This window comes from Hydra vulgaris, chromosome 07 (assembly GCF_038396675.1).
Source record: "Hydra vulgaris chromosome 07, alternate assembly HydraT2T_AEP".
Lineage (NCBI taxonomy): Eukaryota > Metazoa > Cnidaria > Hydrozoa > Anthoathecata > Hydridae > Hydra > Hydra vulgaris.
Window position 1 is genome coordinate 40,605,001 of NC_088926.1, and position 16,963 is coordinate 40,621,963.

Here is a 16,963-nt window from a genome sequence, read left to right on the forward strand (position 1 = left end):
CTATCTTCAAAAATTCTGAAAAGCAATCTGATTTGTCTATCTACTGTCCCATTATTCTTCTTCCTATCATAAGCAAGGTTTTTGAATCTTTAACTAACAAACACCTAATTTCTCATCTTGACTCTAATAACTTAATTTCTGATCATCAATATGGATTTCAATCTTCTCGTTCTATAGTTGATTTGCTAACAGTAATAACTGATAGGTTTTATCTTGCATTAGATAGTGGAGAGGTTAAGGCCATTGCTCTTGACATTTCAAAAGCTTTTGATAAAGTTTGATATGCTGGTCTTCTCCATAAGCTTTCTTCTTATGGTGCATCTGGCAACATCTTTAAGATTATTGAATCCTTCCTTTCCATTTGTAGTATAAAAGTTGTCCTCGATGGACAGCACTCTTCTTCTTATTCTGTAACTTCAGGGGTTCCTCAAGGTTCTATCCTTGGCCCTATACTCTTTTTATTTTACATTAACGATCTTCCAGATATTCTCACATCTAAGGTGGCATTGTTTGCTGATGATACTACCATTTATTCTTGTCGTGATAAGAAACCAACACTCACTGATTGCTTGGTGAGAGCATTTGAGCTTGAAAAGGATCTCACTTCTGCTACAGCATGGGGCTAGCAGCGACTAGTGAACTTCAATGCAGATAAAACTTAATTTTTTTCAGTCAATCGTTATCGCTATAATTTAGATCTTCCTATATTTATAAACGGTGATGTACTCGATGAGTCATCCACTCTTCATCTTCTAGAATTAACTCCTACTTCCGATCTTTCTTTTAAACTTTTTATCAAATCAGTTGTAAAATTAGCTTCTGCTAAGGTTGCTTCTCTTTATAGACTTTTAGACAAGGTGCAAAAACGCATTGTAAACATAGTTGGACCTGCTCTTGCAGCCAACCTCCAACCATTATCACATTATTGTAACGTTGCTTTTCTTTTTTTTCTTCTACAAATACTATAATGGGCACTGTTATAAAGAGCTAGCATCTCTTGTGTTATCTACTAAAATTAATTATCGTATTGCTTGACATTCAATTAAGTCTCATCATTTTTTAATGACTGTTCCTAAGTGCTACAAAAACTCTTATTCGTTTAGTTTTTTTCCTCGAACATCAGTTCTTTGGAATCAGCCTCCTTTATCTTGCTTTCCTGATTCATATAATTTGCAATCCTTTAAATCGTCTGTCAATCATTATCTTGCTCTACAAACTTTTTCTTTTCTCTTCCAGTAACTTCCAACTTTAATTAGTGGTTGCTTGCAGCCTTGTTGGAAGCGAAGATGAATAAAAATAAAAAAAATATATTCATATATATACTAATTTATCGACATAGGATAAGACTTCGGTCACGGTTTTAGTTACGACTAAAAGTTATGATTAAAAGTTGTATAAGACAATTGTCTTTTATGAAATTTAATCATAGGTAAAACCCTGACCGAACCCCTATACTCAGTCAATGTATTTATGTTTAGTTCTTGGTATTCTTATTATCAAATATTACACAAAACATTTTCATATAAACTTATGCATGTAATTAAATCAACAAAATATTTGTAGGTTTTAAAATGTTTTGGTTTGCAACAAAGTAGAGGTTGATATTTGAAAATGAAAACGACAAATTTATTCAAAATTTGTTTAAAGCTCAATTTTTTTTATTGAATTAAAATTTGTTTTAAAACACATTATGCTTTATTTAATGTCTTTCTTAATAAAATATTTGAAAAATAAAATTGACAATGTCACGATTTTTATAAATTTATAAAAACAAATTTATAATAATAAACTACATTACTTTATTACAATAAACTTTTTGTCAATTAAAAAAAAAAAGGGGTTTCAAATTAAATAAAAAGACGAACTAAAGTAATTAAACTTTTTCAATAAAAAAATAAAGCTTTAAATAAATAAGAAATGCTTTTAAAATCCAAAAACAACAAACATCAGGCATATTACAATTAATAAATTTCAGCAAATAACAAAAACAAAACTGTCAATATATTAATGTCAACCTAACAAAACAAGCTCAATATTGTCGTTCTTTGTTTTATTTTAATGTATAGAGTTTTTAGTGGTTTTATATAAATTAATATAAGAAAGTATATTGTGATAATAACACTCAATTTCAATTAAGTAATGCAATAAAGCATAAAAGTATTGAATATTGAAGTCAAACAAACTTTATTTTTAATCAAACTAAAGAAAAGCCATTAAACAGTATTGTCAAAAGGACTTTTTAATCCACCTATTTTAAATGATTTTGGATATTGAAGTTTGAAAAAATACAATATTATAATGGTCAAAATATCATATTTGTTTAGCAAATTATAATTTCAAAATACATGTTAATGTAAACATTCTTAACATTAACATGTATTTTGAAATTATAATTTCAGAGTCTTCTTTGGTTTCAAAGAACACTTAAAAAATATATCTAAAGATTCTTTTCTTAAATTTCTAAATTACGTTTCAAGTAGTTTTTTAATTTTCCTTACATATAACATTTGTGACAAAAGTATTTCTGTTAATAGAGTTTTAATCGGCAAGACTATTTTTATTTTACATGTATAATTTCTATTTTTTTTTTTATTTCACATGTATAAAAATTTTTATTTCACATGTATAAAAATATATTGAGACGTGTTAAAATTTTATCGCTATTTTCTGATTTTTTTCATGCATAATGCTGTATCGCAAAAATCCAAAACAAAATTTCTTTGTTTATCATTTAGATCTCTGAGGAAGCTTTTTGATCATTATTGAACCTAAAATATATGCCCACAATTTGTAGTGTGTTTAATAAAACAACCAGTCTTCTTAAGGTTTCAGATAGTAGAAGTTTCAGGATGATTAAGAAGAACATTCATAGCATTATTAGAAAAAAATACTTTCTCCTTTTGAGTCCATTATTTTGTATGTTTTTGATAACGTGGACAAAAGTCAAAGTTATATATTATATAGTTAATCAAGGTTTTTCATTAAATGTAAGGATTAGATTTTTATCACATTAAATTGCCTTTGCTTTGCTATTTGACCCTCTTACTGATACTAAAGTTATATGAATTTGATCACATAAAAACTAGGAACTTATTTGTTTACAGATTGTTACAACATTTTTAAAAGAAATTTAAAACCATCAAAGTTATAACTTGTCTTACAGTTTATCATAACATCCAAAACACTTTTCGAATGAGAATTTATATCATTGGTTTTCCAAAAACAGCAGCTTCTTGATACAATAACATTTTTGTAACATACACCTTGTCACAGAGAATAATACTTCCTAGCAGAAATTTTCAAATTAAAAAAGAAAAACAAAGTTCCTTGCATTTTCAAAAAAATCTATCTTAGAGGAAAATTGAGCAAAATTTCATTTTAGTTTACCCTTTTTGAAGTTTTGATGTAAATCAGATCATATAATAAAATGTTGCTGGACGCTTTAAAACTCGCATAAGGTAAACATTCTATCCATCGTGTTTTCTTCTCTTTGTCTCTGGGAAATCCAATTACCGCATGCTTCCTCGGCAAAGCTTTCTTCATGAATAGACATGTTTTTGCAGCGTAAAAATTTAAAGAAAAAACTGTATAATTTTTAACTCTTTAGTATATTTTATTTATTATTTTTGAGAAAATAATTCATTTTTTATATAAAATGGCTGTTACATTAAAAAAAGAGTTTGAGTTGGTGTTAAAACAGCAAGAAAAAGTTTTTATTGATATTATTAGTGGAAACTTAAAAATATTTAATGGCACATTGAAAAAAGTCGAAAATGACATAGAAGATTTGAAACATAGCCTAAATTTTCATGAAGAACTAACAATGCAAAAGTTAAGAAAGCAAATGTTTTCAGTCAGAAAGAAAAATCAGAAATTACACGTATACGAAAAATGTAATGGGAGATGGAAGACCGATCTAGACATAATAATTTAAGAGTAGATGGAATAATGAAAATGAAGGTGAAAGCTGAGAGGAAAGCGAACTTAAGGTAAAAAATGTTTTTGAAGAATTTTTACCTGTTAAAAATGTCCAAATTGAACGGGCCTATAGAACTGGAAAGAAAGAATCAAATAAGCCGAGAACAATAGTGATAAAACTTTTAGATTTTAAAGATAAAATGGTAATTTGAGCAAGTCAAGCAATCGAATCAAAAGAGAAAAACATTTATATAAACGAGGATTTCTGTTTTGAATCAACGCAAATCAGGAAAAGTTTGAGGGAGAAAATGAAAATTGAACGAGCGGCTGGTAAGTTTGCATACATTTTTTATAATAAACTGATAATTGGCGATTGGGTTGCAAAGAAAAGGAAACATTCACCATATTTGTCATCAAATAATGGAATTCGATTTTTACTATTACTAAATATAAACTAAACTGTTTTAAAAATGGAGAAAAATTTCATAATTAAATTTTCTTATGAAAATGACACTCTCGGTGATAATGATATTGACTCAAATTATTTTAATCACAAAATGTTAGAAGTTGTAATTGTTACATATTAAATAAGGGGTCTTCCATGAAGTACGCACGCCAAATATTTTAAAATTTGACTACCCCCGTCCCCCCTTTTTCCATATATACTTTTAAGTCTTCACCCCCTAAAAAAGTACGGACGTTCCAATAAATAAGTTTATTGAAGAAAAAAAAGAGGTGGAGGAGGTACCTACTCGTATAAAGATACTTTATACGACCCAAAGCCCTATGTTTGCAGCACAGGATCCCAATTTAAAAAAGTCTTTAAATATATAAACAAGTTTTAATTCGAATAAAATTGATACAATATTAATGTGCGTGCTTGGCCGAGAGCTTAATGTTGTGAACCTGAATAGCGGAGACCGGAATTCGATTCCCGTGTACGATATATTGTACTATCTTTTGTTTCAATAATGAGTTTTTTTCCCTTTTACTAATTTAAGGAGCTTTTTATTTTAGCAAAACCTAGCGATAAAATTTGAAAAACATTGAGAGCCTAATGACAAGTTTTCTTTGGGGGTGGGGGAGGGGGTGGCATCCAACCCATTAGCTACGACATTGATAAAACCTGTTTTTTCTGAGTAAGATGTATTTCAGGCAACCTGTTTTTTGTTGACTCAAAAAACAGGTTGCCTGAAATACATCTTACTCAGAGCCAGTATATGAGAGGTGGCAAGTGTGCATGATTTTTTGAGGTTTCAGATACGACACTTTCACACATTGTGCTAACTCCAAACTTAAGTATCTTTATACCTATTCCAAATGAGGAGGCCTTGCAAAAAATGGAATGGCGGAGGCCTGGAAAAAAAGCCCTAAAATGCCTCAAAACCTTATTGGTATTTACTTGAGCCTCCTCAGAAAACATACCTAATGGAAAAGTAAATAATTCAATGACTTTATAGCCATGAATCAAAAGCTAATGTAATGTTTGGGCTATAGGATATCAAAGGTACAGATCTATGGTGAAGCAGTTTTCCAACAGAATGTTTTAAATTTTGACCCATCATTTTTCAAAATTCAGCTTGAACTTGAATTTTTCTCAGTTTAGCAATACTTTTTTCTTCTTCCGTCAAAGCCTCCACTTTATAATTGGCATCTTGTAAGAAATATGGAGCATACATTCTAAAAACCTTATCCAAGCATGCAAAGTTAAAATACCATGATATTGATATTGCCTTCTAAAAATTTTTTCTGAACTATTAAAGATAGATTGTTCATTTCGTTTGGAAATGAACAATCTATCTATACCACACACTGAACATCATTGGTAAGTGTTAATAGCTGTGGAAAGAATAGTTTGAATTTTTTCATCTATCATTGTCATATTTACAATATGTTGTACTACAACTTCTTTTATTGTACCGTCCTCCGATAACACACATACATAACTGACTAATATTCTGCAAGAACTACTTCTTTTGATTCTTCTTTATATTTAAATCTGAGAGGCCTACAGTAACTAGTTGACGATGATTTCGGATTTCTCCAAAAACCTATTTTTTCTCATCTTTGAAAAGAATATAATTCTAGAGGAACAGAGAAAGTTATGAAAAGCAATTAGTTAGTATTAAGTTCACTCGTATCATCTGACTGTTGTTTATAAACAAATTGGTCTGTTGCAACATTAAAACCAGCTTTGTATGTTACAATTAGTCTAGTACAATCTTTAAGCACAAGCGAATTTAACACAACACTCTAAGTAGAACACAACCTTGATGCAGTATGAAAAAGAAGATCTTGTAATGGTACCTCTGTAGAGTAGTCACTGACCTGAATGTTTTTAGGGTAGCATTTATTTTTAGCCTTTTTTACTATATAATATGATGGATATAGAGAGTTAAATTAAAGTGCATTATTTCTTAAATGCTGATAAGTTTCTTTTGATAAATTAGCATCTAAGACTTACGCTAAGGACTGTTCTGACGTAAGTGATCCTGTCGATAATTCCATGTTGCATATTTTTTAAACAACTTTTGCTTCTATAAATCTTTTATCTTTTTTCAAACTTTTACTTGCTGCATATAAAAGTTTATTCAAATTGTATTTATCAAAAAGCTTGGAAACTGCGATTTTTCGTTCACACAGACGCATCTTCAAACAATACTGAAGGGCGTCCACCTGAAATTGTAACAATAATTTAACAATAATTTTATTATTAGAATAACAATAGAAGTAAATTGTATAAACTATAATAAATTTTAATTATAGTTAAAGTAAACATACCACAGAAGTTCGCTTCAAGTTTTTGTTTTTTCCAGTCAAATATAATTTCGTCTAACCAAATTTTGTTTCTTTTTTCAAAAACTGCACTCGTTCTATTTAATTGTTTCCACTTGTTTTTGGCTTGATAAATGAATTTCGAAATAACTGACAAACTATCACTGGATTCATAAAAATTGCTTTTGGAAGCAAAACCAAAAATTTTCGCATTTATTTCATCATTTTGAAGCAAATTATTTTCCATTATATAATTCATAAAATATCTTCTATCCATTTTCATATGACCGTCTATTTAATAACTTTTAGTTATTTTGTAATAAAGTAAATTAAATAAATATTTTGTAATAAGCTAGTTAAAGGTTTTTAAGGTTTTTAATTTTTTTTTAAAGTTTTTATTACTAATTTTTTATTTACTAAGTTTTTATTACTAATTTTTTATTTAATTTTTATTACTAAGTTTTTATTATTAATGGTAGCATAAAAAATGACAAACAATGGTTTCAATCCGATCTAAATGTTTATTGAGCGAATATTATGCAATAACTAGAAATCAAAAATTAAAAATATTTTTTTTAAAGCTATAGTCTCTAAAAAAAATTATTATGAATTCAAACCGCAGTTTTTTTGTTTTAATTCCTTTTAAATTTATTATTATCGATAAAAACGCATTAACGAGAAATGTGTGCGTAGTTATTTGAACTTAAAAGTGTATTCATTTAGGCAGCTATAGGCAGCCAGTTTTTGAACCACGAGATCAGTAACTTAGTGGTGTTTAAAGATGTATTACTTTAAGTTGTTTAAGTTGAATTTGCGTTTGCGGCACAAGACGAGTAAGACGTATTCTTTTTTTGAGCATAACTTTATTTACAATAAAAATGGAAATAAATATTAAAAATATAGAAAAAATTATCACAAGCAAACTAGAAGAACAAAAAAAAAGTATACTAGCAGAAACGGAGAGATTACTCAAAGATCATGAAAAAAACTTCACTACAATAATAAGTTCGAATTTCAAAATAATAACAGCAAGGTTAGACAAAATGGACGCTGAAATACACAATAACAAGTTAAATATCAGAAGAGTTGAAAATGAAATTGACGAAATAAAAGTCAGCTTAAATTTCCAAGAAGAAAAAGCTAAGGATGAACTTATTCATATTAAAACAAAATATGATAATGAAATTTTGATGTTGAAAAAAAAATCTATTGACTTAGAGAATCGCTCGAGACGTAATAACTTACGTATCGATGGCATAAAAGAAAACCCTGAAGAAAACTGGAGTGATTGTGAGAAGGCTGTAAAAGACATCTTTAAAACAAAGCTAAATATATTAAGTGAAGTAGTTGTGGAACGAGCGCACCGAGTCGGTGCAGTTAAAGATAATAAAACACCAAGATCAATCGTTTTAAAGCTTTTGAATTATCACGATAAAAGTAAAATATTAAGCTCAGTAAATAAACTTAAAGGAACCGGTATTTATATTAATGAAGATTATGCAAAAGAAACGATGTTAGAAAGAAAGAAGCTTTGGGAAGAAGTTAAACGATTACGAAACGAAGATAAATTTGCAGTTATTAAATTTGATAAAATTTATTGTAGAGATTTTAGAAAGTAAACGCGCGAAGTTTTATTAAGCGAAGCGCTATTTTAACGATTTTAAATAATGACTAACTTAACAATAGATTTTGAAAAATTACACTTTAATGTTTTCAATTCTGCAAATGTTTTACTTAATGATATTTCTGATGCTGATTTGCATTTTTTTAACGAAAACAATTTTAGTTCGTCCTTTTTTGAAATAAAAACTTTTAAAAGTGAACTAAAAACCTTAAAGAGTAATTTTACTGTAATACACATTAACATAAGAAGTATAAATAGCAACATGAATAAGCTAAAACATTTTCTTATCGAATGCGATTATCTATTCAGTATGATATGCCTAACAGAAACGTGGTGTTCTGACGAATCATGCAGAATAAATTCATGTTTAGAAATTCCTAACTACAAATTATTATCATCTGAAAGAAAAACTAACAAAAGGGGAGGTGGAATTATAACTTATATTAGGAATGATCAAGTTACCAAAATTAGAGATGACCTTTCGATCTCAGATGCCGATAGTGAGGTTTTTACAATTGAAATAACTAGCAACAAATCAAAAAACATACTGGTCTCCACATGTTACCGGCCACCTGAAGGTGATTTATTTAAATTTTCCAATCATTTAAAACAAATTTTTATAAAAAACAACAATGAGCAAAAAAAAATATTCTGTATTGGAGACATAAATATAGATTGTTTACAATATGATAAACATGCCAATACTAAACTTTTTTTTGACGAAATGCTTCAACATTACATCTTCCTAATTATTAACAAGCCAACTCGAGTAACTCCAACTTCAATCACTGCAATAGACAATATATTAACTAATTCATTGTTTGATACTTCTCTAAAGGCAGGATCAATAAAGGCAGATATATCTGATCATTTTCCTATTTTCTTCTCCTTGACGCAAGATATAAAATCTAATAATAGTTGTAAAATTAAAACTTATAAAAGAAAAATCAACAAATTTGCTATTCAACAATTTAAAGACTCACTGTCGGCAGAAGAGTGGGATAAGGTATACCATGAATGCAATCTTGGGTACACTAACTCTGCTTATAATAACTTCGAAAAAATTTTCCTAAAAAGCTATAATATGCACTTCCCAATTAAAGTAAAATTAATAAAAGAAAAACACTTAAAATGTCCATGGATCACCAAGGGTATTAAAAAATCCTCAAAAAAAAAACAAAAACTTTATATTAAATACTTAAAAAAAAGAAATGAGGCAAACCTAAATTTTTACAAACAGTATAAAAACTTGTTTGAAAAAATTAAAAAAAATTAAAAGAAAAACTATTACTCAAATAAAATAAAAAACACAAATGGTGATATTAAGAAAACTTGGGATATCATGAAAGAAATAATTGGAATAAAAACCTGCAAAATAAATAGTTTACCTGCTCAAATTGTCATAGATAATAAAGAGTATGACAATAATAATGCAATTTCAGAAAAATTTAATAGTTTTTTTGTCAATATAGGCCCGAATCTAGCTTCAAAAGTCAATTGTCCAAACAACTCATTTGAAACTTATCTAACTAGTGTCAACAACGAATTAATATTTAAAGAACTAAAAATTGATCAACTCGAAAATGCAATAAACTCTCTTAAAGTCTCTAGGTAAAGATGACATTTGCAGTAATATCGTCGTCAATGTCTTTTCGGAGATACGCAAACCTATTTTCGAAATATTTAAATCATCAATTATAACAGGAACTGTACCAGATAAATTAAAAGTAGCTAAAATTGTACCTATTTTTAAAACCGGTGAAACATTTCTAATAAACAATTACAGACCAATCTCAATACTACCAACCTTTTCTAAAATACTTGAAAGAATAATCTGCAATAGATTATATGAATACCTGATTCAAAAGCAGTTCTTAAATAAAAAACAATTCGGCTTTCAAGCACAGCACTCAACAGAACATGCAATTTTAGATTTAGTTAATAGCATAAGTGATTCTTTTAATAAAAAGCAATTTGTATTAGGAACTTTTATAGACCTATCCAAAGCATTTGACACAATTAATCATGATATCTTACTAAAAAAAATGGAAAAATACGGAATAAAACTAACCTAGATTGGTTTAAAAGTTATCTGTGCATATAAAATAAAATGCGGAGTTCCCCAAGGTTCCATTCTTGGTCCTCTTTTATTTTTAATTTATAGTAACGATCTTCCACAATCACTAAAAAAACTTGATGCAATAATGTTTGCTGATGACACAAATTTATTTTATTCATCAGCATCAATTGAAAATCTCTGTGAATCTGCAATTGATGACCTTGAAAGTCTACACATTTGGTTTAAAGTAAATAAATTATCTTTAAATCAAGAAAAAATAAAATACATCTTGTTTCATTCCAACCAGCAAAAAAACAAAATACCAAGCATGCTACCATTACTAAAAATTGATAACATAAACATCGAAAGAACTGAAACTATTAAATTTCTTGGGATTATTATTGACGAAACGATTTCTTGGAAACCCCATATAAAAACATTAAATACAAAAATATCAAAAATTATCGGCATACTTTACAAAGTCAAAACTATACTTTCCCAGGAGAATCTGAAAGTTCTCTACTTTTCTTATATACAAAGTTATCTAACATATGCTAATATTGCCTGGGGAAGTACAAATAAATCTAAATTAAGTTCTCTATATACACACCAAAAACACGCATCAAGATTGATTTATAATAAAAATAAATTCACTCATGCCGATCCTTTACTTAAAAACTTGAATGCTTTAAATATCTATCAAATTAACATCTACCAAAATGTTTTATTTATGCTCAAATATAAGCTCGGACTTGTCTTAACTCATTTTACTAATAACTTTTTTCAAACCAACGCCAACAGATATATCACACGAGGAACCGGAAACTTTACATTGCCCATAAAAAAAACAAAATTTTTGAGATTTTCAATTGTATAGCGTGGCCCCTATTTATACAACAAACCAATACCTTAAAATATAGAACTTACTAAATTGGATAATCTTATTACCCTGAAGAAAAAACTAAAAGATCTCATAATTAACAAAACCAATTTTATCGATATGTATTAAATATAAAAGAGCAATTAATATAATAAAATGTAAAAAGAACAATTTAAGCTATAAAAATAAATAAAAAAGAAATAAAACATAAAATATAAAAAAATAAATAAATAAAAATTGTTAGCAACTATACATAGTAAAATATTACTGAACAGTAGACCTCAAAAAATTAATGTGTGTCTTTACTCTTTAAATTTTTAGTTTATTTTGTATTTTAAAGGTTCTCGATGAAAAGACTTTTCTTAGTCTTCTGCAAGTTTCATTACAACTACATAGTACTACTAATATATGTTAATATATATTTTCAACAAATAACATATATTTTCAACGACAACGACAAGCAAGTCCCTAGTAGCCCTGTGGTTCGACGAACTTGCGTATATTTTTTAAATGCATGGGTTAATAGCCAGCACTTTATATTATAAACCACGAATTTATTATTTTAACTCGCATGAGTTAAAATGTCAAACGCGCATGCGTAAAACAGCATTGTTAACGCTCTTTAGATATCGTAAATATTTGTGGTGGACATTTATATAAACTGGAGACAGTAAATATTATTTGTTTTTGAAATATATAATAATGATTGTTGTAAAAAAAAAAAAAAAAAAAAGTTGTTGATACAGGTTGATCCGTTGATTTTAAATGGTATGTTTGTAAGTTTTTTATATTTTTTCGCTCAAAATGAGCGATGTTTTCTTTGTTAAAAATATTTATATAAAGTGCAAACAAAACAATTTTTTAAATTTATTTAAATATTAACATAATAATATATAAGTTAATAACATGGTAAAGAAACTAACTTAAAGTTCTTTAAAATAAGAAATAAAAGTTTTTAAAAAATGTAAAAAAAGAAATTTTTTTTGATAAAAAGTATTTGAGGCGATATTTAAATAACAAATATGATATTTTATCGCAAAAATATTTTCTAATAAAATATAATATCTGGCTTAATAACATATTAAACGAATCTTGCCAGTTTTTAAATTTCACAATATCAAAATTTTTTTGTATGGTTTTGCCACACTTTGACCCACTGTGTAATGTAATAATATTTTTAACTTTACTATCTAAAACTAAATTTAAATTTATCGACAGATTTTAAATTTTGTAGAAAAATATTGTAGATTATTGAATATTGTAGATTACAAATAGTTGTGATCATGCAAAATTTACACTCTCTCCTTCATTTCGGGGATCGAAAAATTTGCATGGTCCTGCGGGCGCTCATGTATGCGTGCATAGACCGTCTACTACCTACACCATACATCTTTTTATGTTGGCAAACAAGGATCTTTAGCCAGAATTTTAACTTTTTTATTGATGGGCTGGTTGATTGTGATGAATTAAAAAATCGAAGTACGTACTTTTAAATTGAAACCCTCCTTCTTGCCCGATTCGCTTTCGTACGCTTTTCGAAGACCCCTATCCCCCTTTCCCTGTGAGCGTACGCACTTTATGGACAACCCCTAAATATTTCTCCGTTTCTGAATGTTTGCATCATCTTAATCAAAATAAAACACTTTTTCGATTTTGAATATCGATATTCGGAGTTTGAATAAAAACTTTGAAAATTTAAAAATATTATTAAATAAACTTAAACAAGATTTTAAAATTGTATGTCTGACAGAAACTTGGTGTAAAGGTGATGAAAGAAATTATGAATTTGAACAAGTTAATTACACACCAATTCATCAACCATGTGAATTTAATGGAGGTGGTGGCGTTAGTATTTTTATCCACAATTCACTTAATTATATTTTACGTAACGACCTCTGTGTTGATGAAGTAGGTTGTGAACCATTATGCATTGAATTAGTAAACAAATCACTTCAAAGTCCCTGGATGTCAAAAGGCCTACTAAAATCTTCAAAAACGAAAAAAAATTATATATTAAGTATTTTTAAAAAAATCTTATAAAAATGAAATAACTTATAAAAATTAGAAAAATTTTCGAAAAAACAAAAAGATGCTCAAAAAAGCTACATTATGCTCAGTTATTAAAATAAACCAACAGAAAAAATATGGAATCTAATTAAGGATTTAATTAGAAAAATAATTAGAAAAAAAACACTCTGTCAAAAAATCTTTTAATTTATGGAAAATTAGTTTATCTTAAATCTATTATAGCTGAAGAACTAAAAAACTACTTTGTTAATATTAGTCCAAAATTGGCTGCTAAAATTTTATCCAACTCCACTCCTTCTGATTCATATTTAAAGACTTAGAATAAATTTATTGTCAAAAATCGAGCTGAGAGCTGCATTTAGCAGTCTCAAAAGTAAAAAAAGTGAAGGTTTTGATAAAGTTAGTATTGATATCGTCAAATCATTTGATATTATTGAACTTTCTTTTTTCATGTTTTTGATCTTTCATTTAAGACAGGTATTATTTCTGAAAAACTAAAAACTTTTAAATCTGGAGATAATTCAAATATTTTAAATTACAGGCCTATTTCTATACTACCTTGTTTTTAACGACATGTTGTGTTGCAAGCAGTTTGGTTTTCATAAAAATTCAGTTTGGTTTTCATAGAAATTCCACTGAACATGCGATAGTTGATTTTTTTTTAATTCTTATTTTCAAAAATTAAAATAATTAAAGAACTTTCTAATCAAATATCTAACGCCTTTAATAATGTCTGTTTTACATTAGGGTTTTTGTTGATCTGTCAAAAGCATTTGATTCCGTAAATCATAATATACTAATAAAAAAACAAGAAAAATTTACTTTGGTTCAAAGAGTGAATCTGACAAACCGAAAGCAACTTTTATATTATGATCAAAGTAAGACATTTCTATATTCCATAACTTCCGGGTTTCCTCAGGGCTCTATTTTTTGACCACTCTTTTTTCTATTGTACATAAAATGAATTAAAGATAGCATAAAATCTTTAAGATGAATATTTGCTTGCTGATGATTCCAATCTTTTTTTATTTCACAGAGATATTAAAACACTTTTTAAAATGGTTAACGAACAGTTATGTAAAGTTACTGAATGGTTCGTGAGTAACAAATTTTCACTAAATGTGGATAGAACAAAATATATACTTTTCCATAAAGTAAATAAATCAGAAAACATTTTTCTAAAATCACCAAATCTTATAACTTATAATACGTATATTGAAAGGGAAGCGTAAACTTTTTAGGAGTAAAATTGGATGAATGTTTACTGTGGTATTCACATATAAATAGTATTGAATCAAGTCTCTAAAAAAAAATCGCAGTGATGTTTAAGACTAAACCTTTTCTAAATCTAACGTGCCTGAAAAAATTGTATTTTGCCTTTATTCACAGTTATTTGGCTTACTGTAATGTTGTGTGGGCTAGTACTGGCTATACAAAACTTAAGAAAATCTACAACAAATAAAAACATGCGTGCAGAATAGATTTTGGAGCCTACAGAAATACTCCTTGCGAACCACTTCTACGTGCGCTCAGTGCTTTAAATGTGTAAACTCAACTTAACCAAGTTTTATTGTTTATTTTTAAAACAAAAATGAGATTGTCACCCAAAATTTTTCAAACTTATTTTAATTTTATCATAATTTTTCAAAATTTTTTAAAATTAATCATAAATATGCAACAAAGTTTTCAGATAACAACTTTGTTCTTCTCAAATATAATTTAAAATTAACTTCCTATTCAATCAAATACCGCGGGACTTATCTATGGAAAAAATTCACAGAGATTGTCAACAAAAACAAGACTTCATTACTGCAATTTAAAAAGTGAATCAAAACGATTATTACTGTTCAGGAGTCTTAATTTATCCGACTTTAAATGTTTCTTTTAAAGAAAGCTTTATCAAATAAAAACAAACTTGATTATATCAATTAAATTTAAGTGATAATAAAAAGTCATCTTGTGATTATGTTAATTATCAAATTTTATATTATTATTTTTTATTTCAAAATTTTTGTTTAAGCGATTCTTAAACATTCAGCATTTCAACAATTCTTAATTATTTGCTGTTTTAAATTTCTTTATTTTCTTAGTTATTTTCTGTTTTAATTCTGATTTATGTTTTTATATATATTTGTGCGATTTATGTTTTTATATATATAGTGCGGCCGTGGCGCAGTGGTTAGAGCGCTTGCTTTATAAGCAGGAGGTCCAGGTTCGAAACGAGCTCTGGACAAACTTTCTCGTCACGGTAAGGAAGGAGGCGTGAACTTCCTGGTTAAATGCACTTCCGCGGTGCTCTGTGACAAGACCATTAGGACTTCTTGGGGCACCTAAAATAAAAATTGAAAAAAATATATATATATATATATATTTGAATGTTACGGTTATGTAGAATGTTTTTTTTATATGGGGCTTGGCGATAAGGCAAACTGTGCGCTCTTCTTGCTCCAGCCATTAATTTCGATACATCCATATGCAATGTAAAAATTCTTTAACGGCGAAATGAATAACATTCAAAAAAAAAATCTATAAATTTTTTAAAACGGTTTTAAATCGTTTGTAGAACAGCAATAAACAAGTTTTACTATATATCATAAACATAAACAAATTTCATCATTTTCATAATAGACCAAATAAAGAAACCAACAGACGGTGCTATTTATAATAATAATAAGTCTTTATAATTATAAAACCTCTTCATATAATGATTGCTATCCACTTCATTAAAAAAAGTTTTAAAAGCGGAGAGGGGAAATTTAACAGAGTTTCTGTCTTTGCTACACAATTTTTTTTTTGCAACAGGTTCTTGCTTGATGACTTTTAGTTATAACGTAAAACCTCCTTGTTAATAAAAGGATTGCAGCTAAATACCCTAAACATATAATAAGCTATCAGGGGGTACGTATAGAGTTGTTTCAAAACATGACAAAATGACTTTTGCTACAGTTGCTACAGTCTATTTCCCATTTTATTTAACTCTCGGTTTAATTTAAGTTGACACGCTACAAACTTTTTGTTACTCTTTCAAAAATTTATGGGCATGTGAGACAAACCCATTAAAAACATAGGTTTCTAAAAAGAAAAAAAAGATTTACATTTGTAGAAAGCGCAAAAGTTTACAAAATTTTCTTTTTAAATGGCTTGGCTCCCCTAATTAGGGGGTGTGAGTGAGCCTAGCTACGGCTCAACATTATTAACATTTTGTAATTTTGATGAAAAATAATGCCAGTGTTTTACAACTTTATTACAACTTTATTACAACTTTATTACAAAGTGTATTACAACTTTATTTACAACGTTATTACAACTTTAGATTTAGTTGGTCGCCAATATGAACCAACATAAATCCAACGTTGGATTGACATTGTGTGCCCACTGGGTTAGGTAGTTATGAATAAATACAGCAACCTATACAAAGTTTTTAGATTTTGATTTTTAAATAGCGAGGAAAAAATTTTTAATAACGTTGAAAAGTTACTCAACATTTCTTTTTAAAACAAAATTCCTAAAATAGATTTTAAAAGCAATGCTGGAAAAGTTAAAATTGTTTAGCTGATTAGATATGATTTAAGAAAAAATGATTACATACAATGTCATTGAATCTCAGAGACCTCTTAGCGACCATTTTAAAATAATTAAAAATTTTTGCAGCAAGTTTCAAAATTTAAAACTTTAAACG

At 27.9% G+C, this 16,963-nt stretch overlaps 2 protein-coding genes across 3 annotated transcripts in view; one reads left to right on the forward strand and one right to left on the reverse strand.

The window, feature by feature from the left end:
* Positions 1–16,963, reverse strand: part of LOC136082488 (uncharacterized) — a 43,171-nt gene that overhangs the window by 10,885 nt on the left and 15,323 nt on the right. The gene's annotated exons all lie outside the window — the stretch shown is intronic.
* On the forward strand, positions 7,537–8,404 carry LOC136082183 (uncharacterized). Its single transcript, XM_065800700.1, has one exon. It carries the CDS (start codon positions 7,572–7,574, stop codon positions 8,310–8,312), a length of 741 nt encoding a protein of 246 aa, XP_065656772.1. The 5' UTR covers positions 7,537–7,571; the 3' UTR covers positions 8,313–8,404.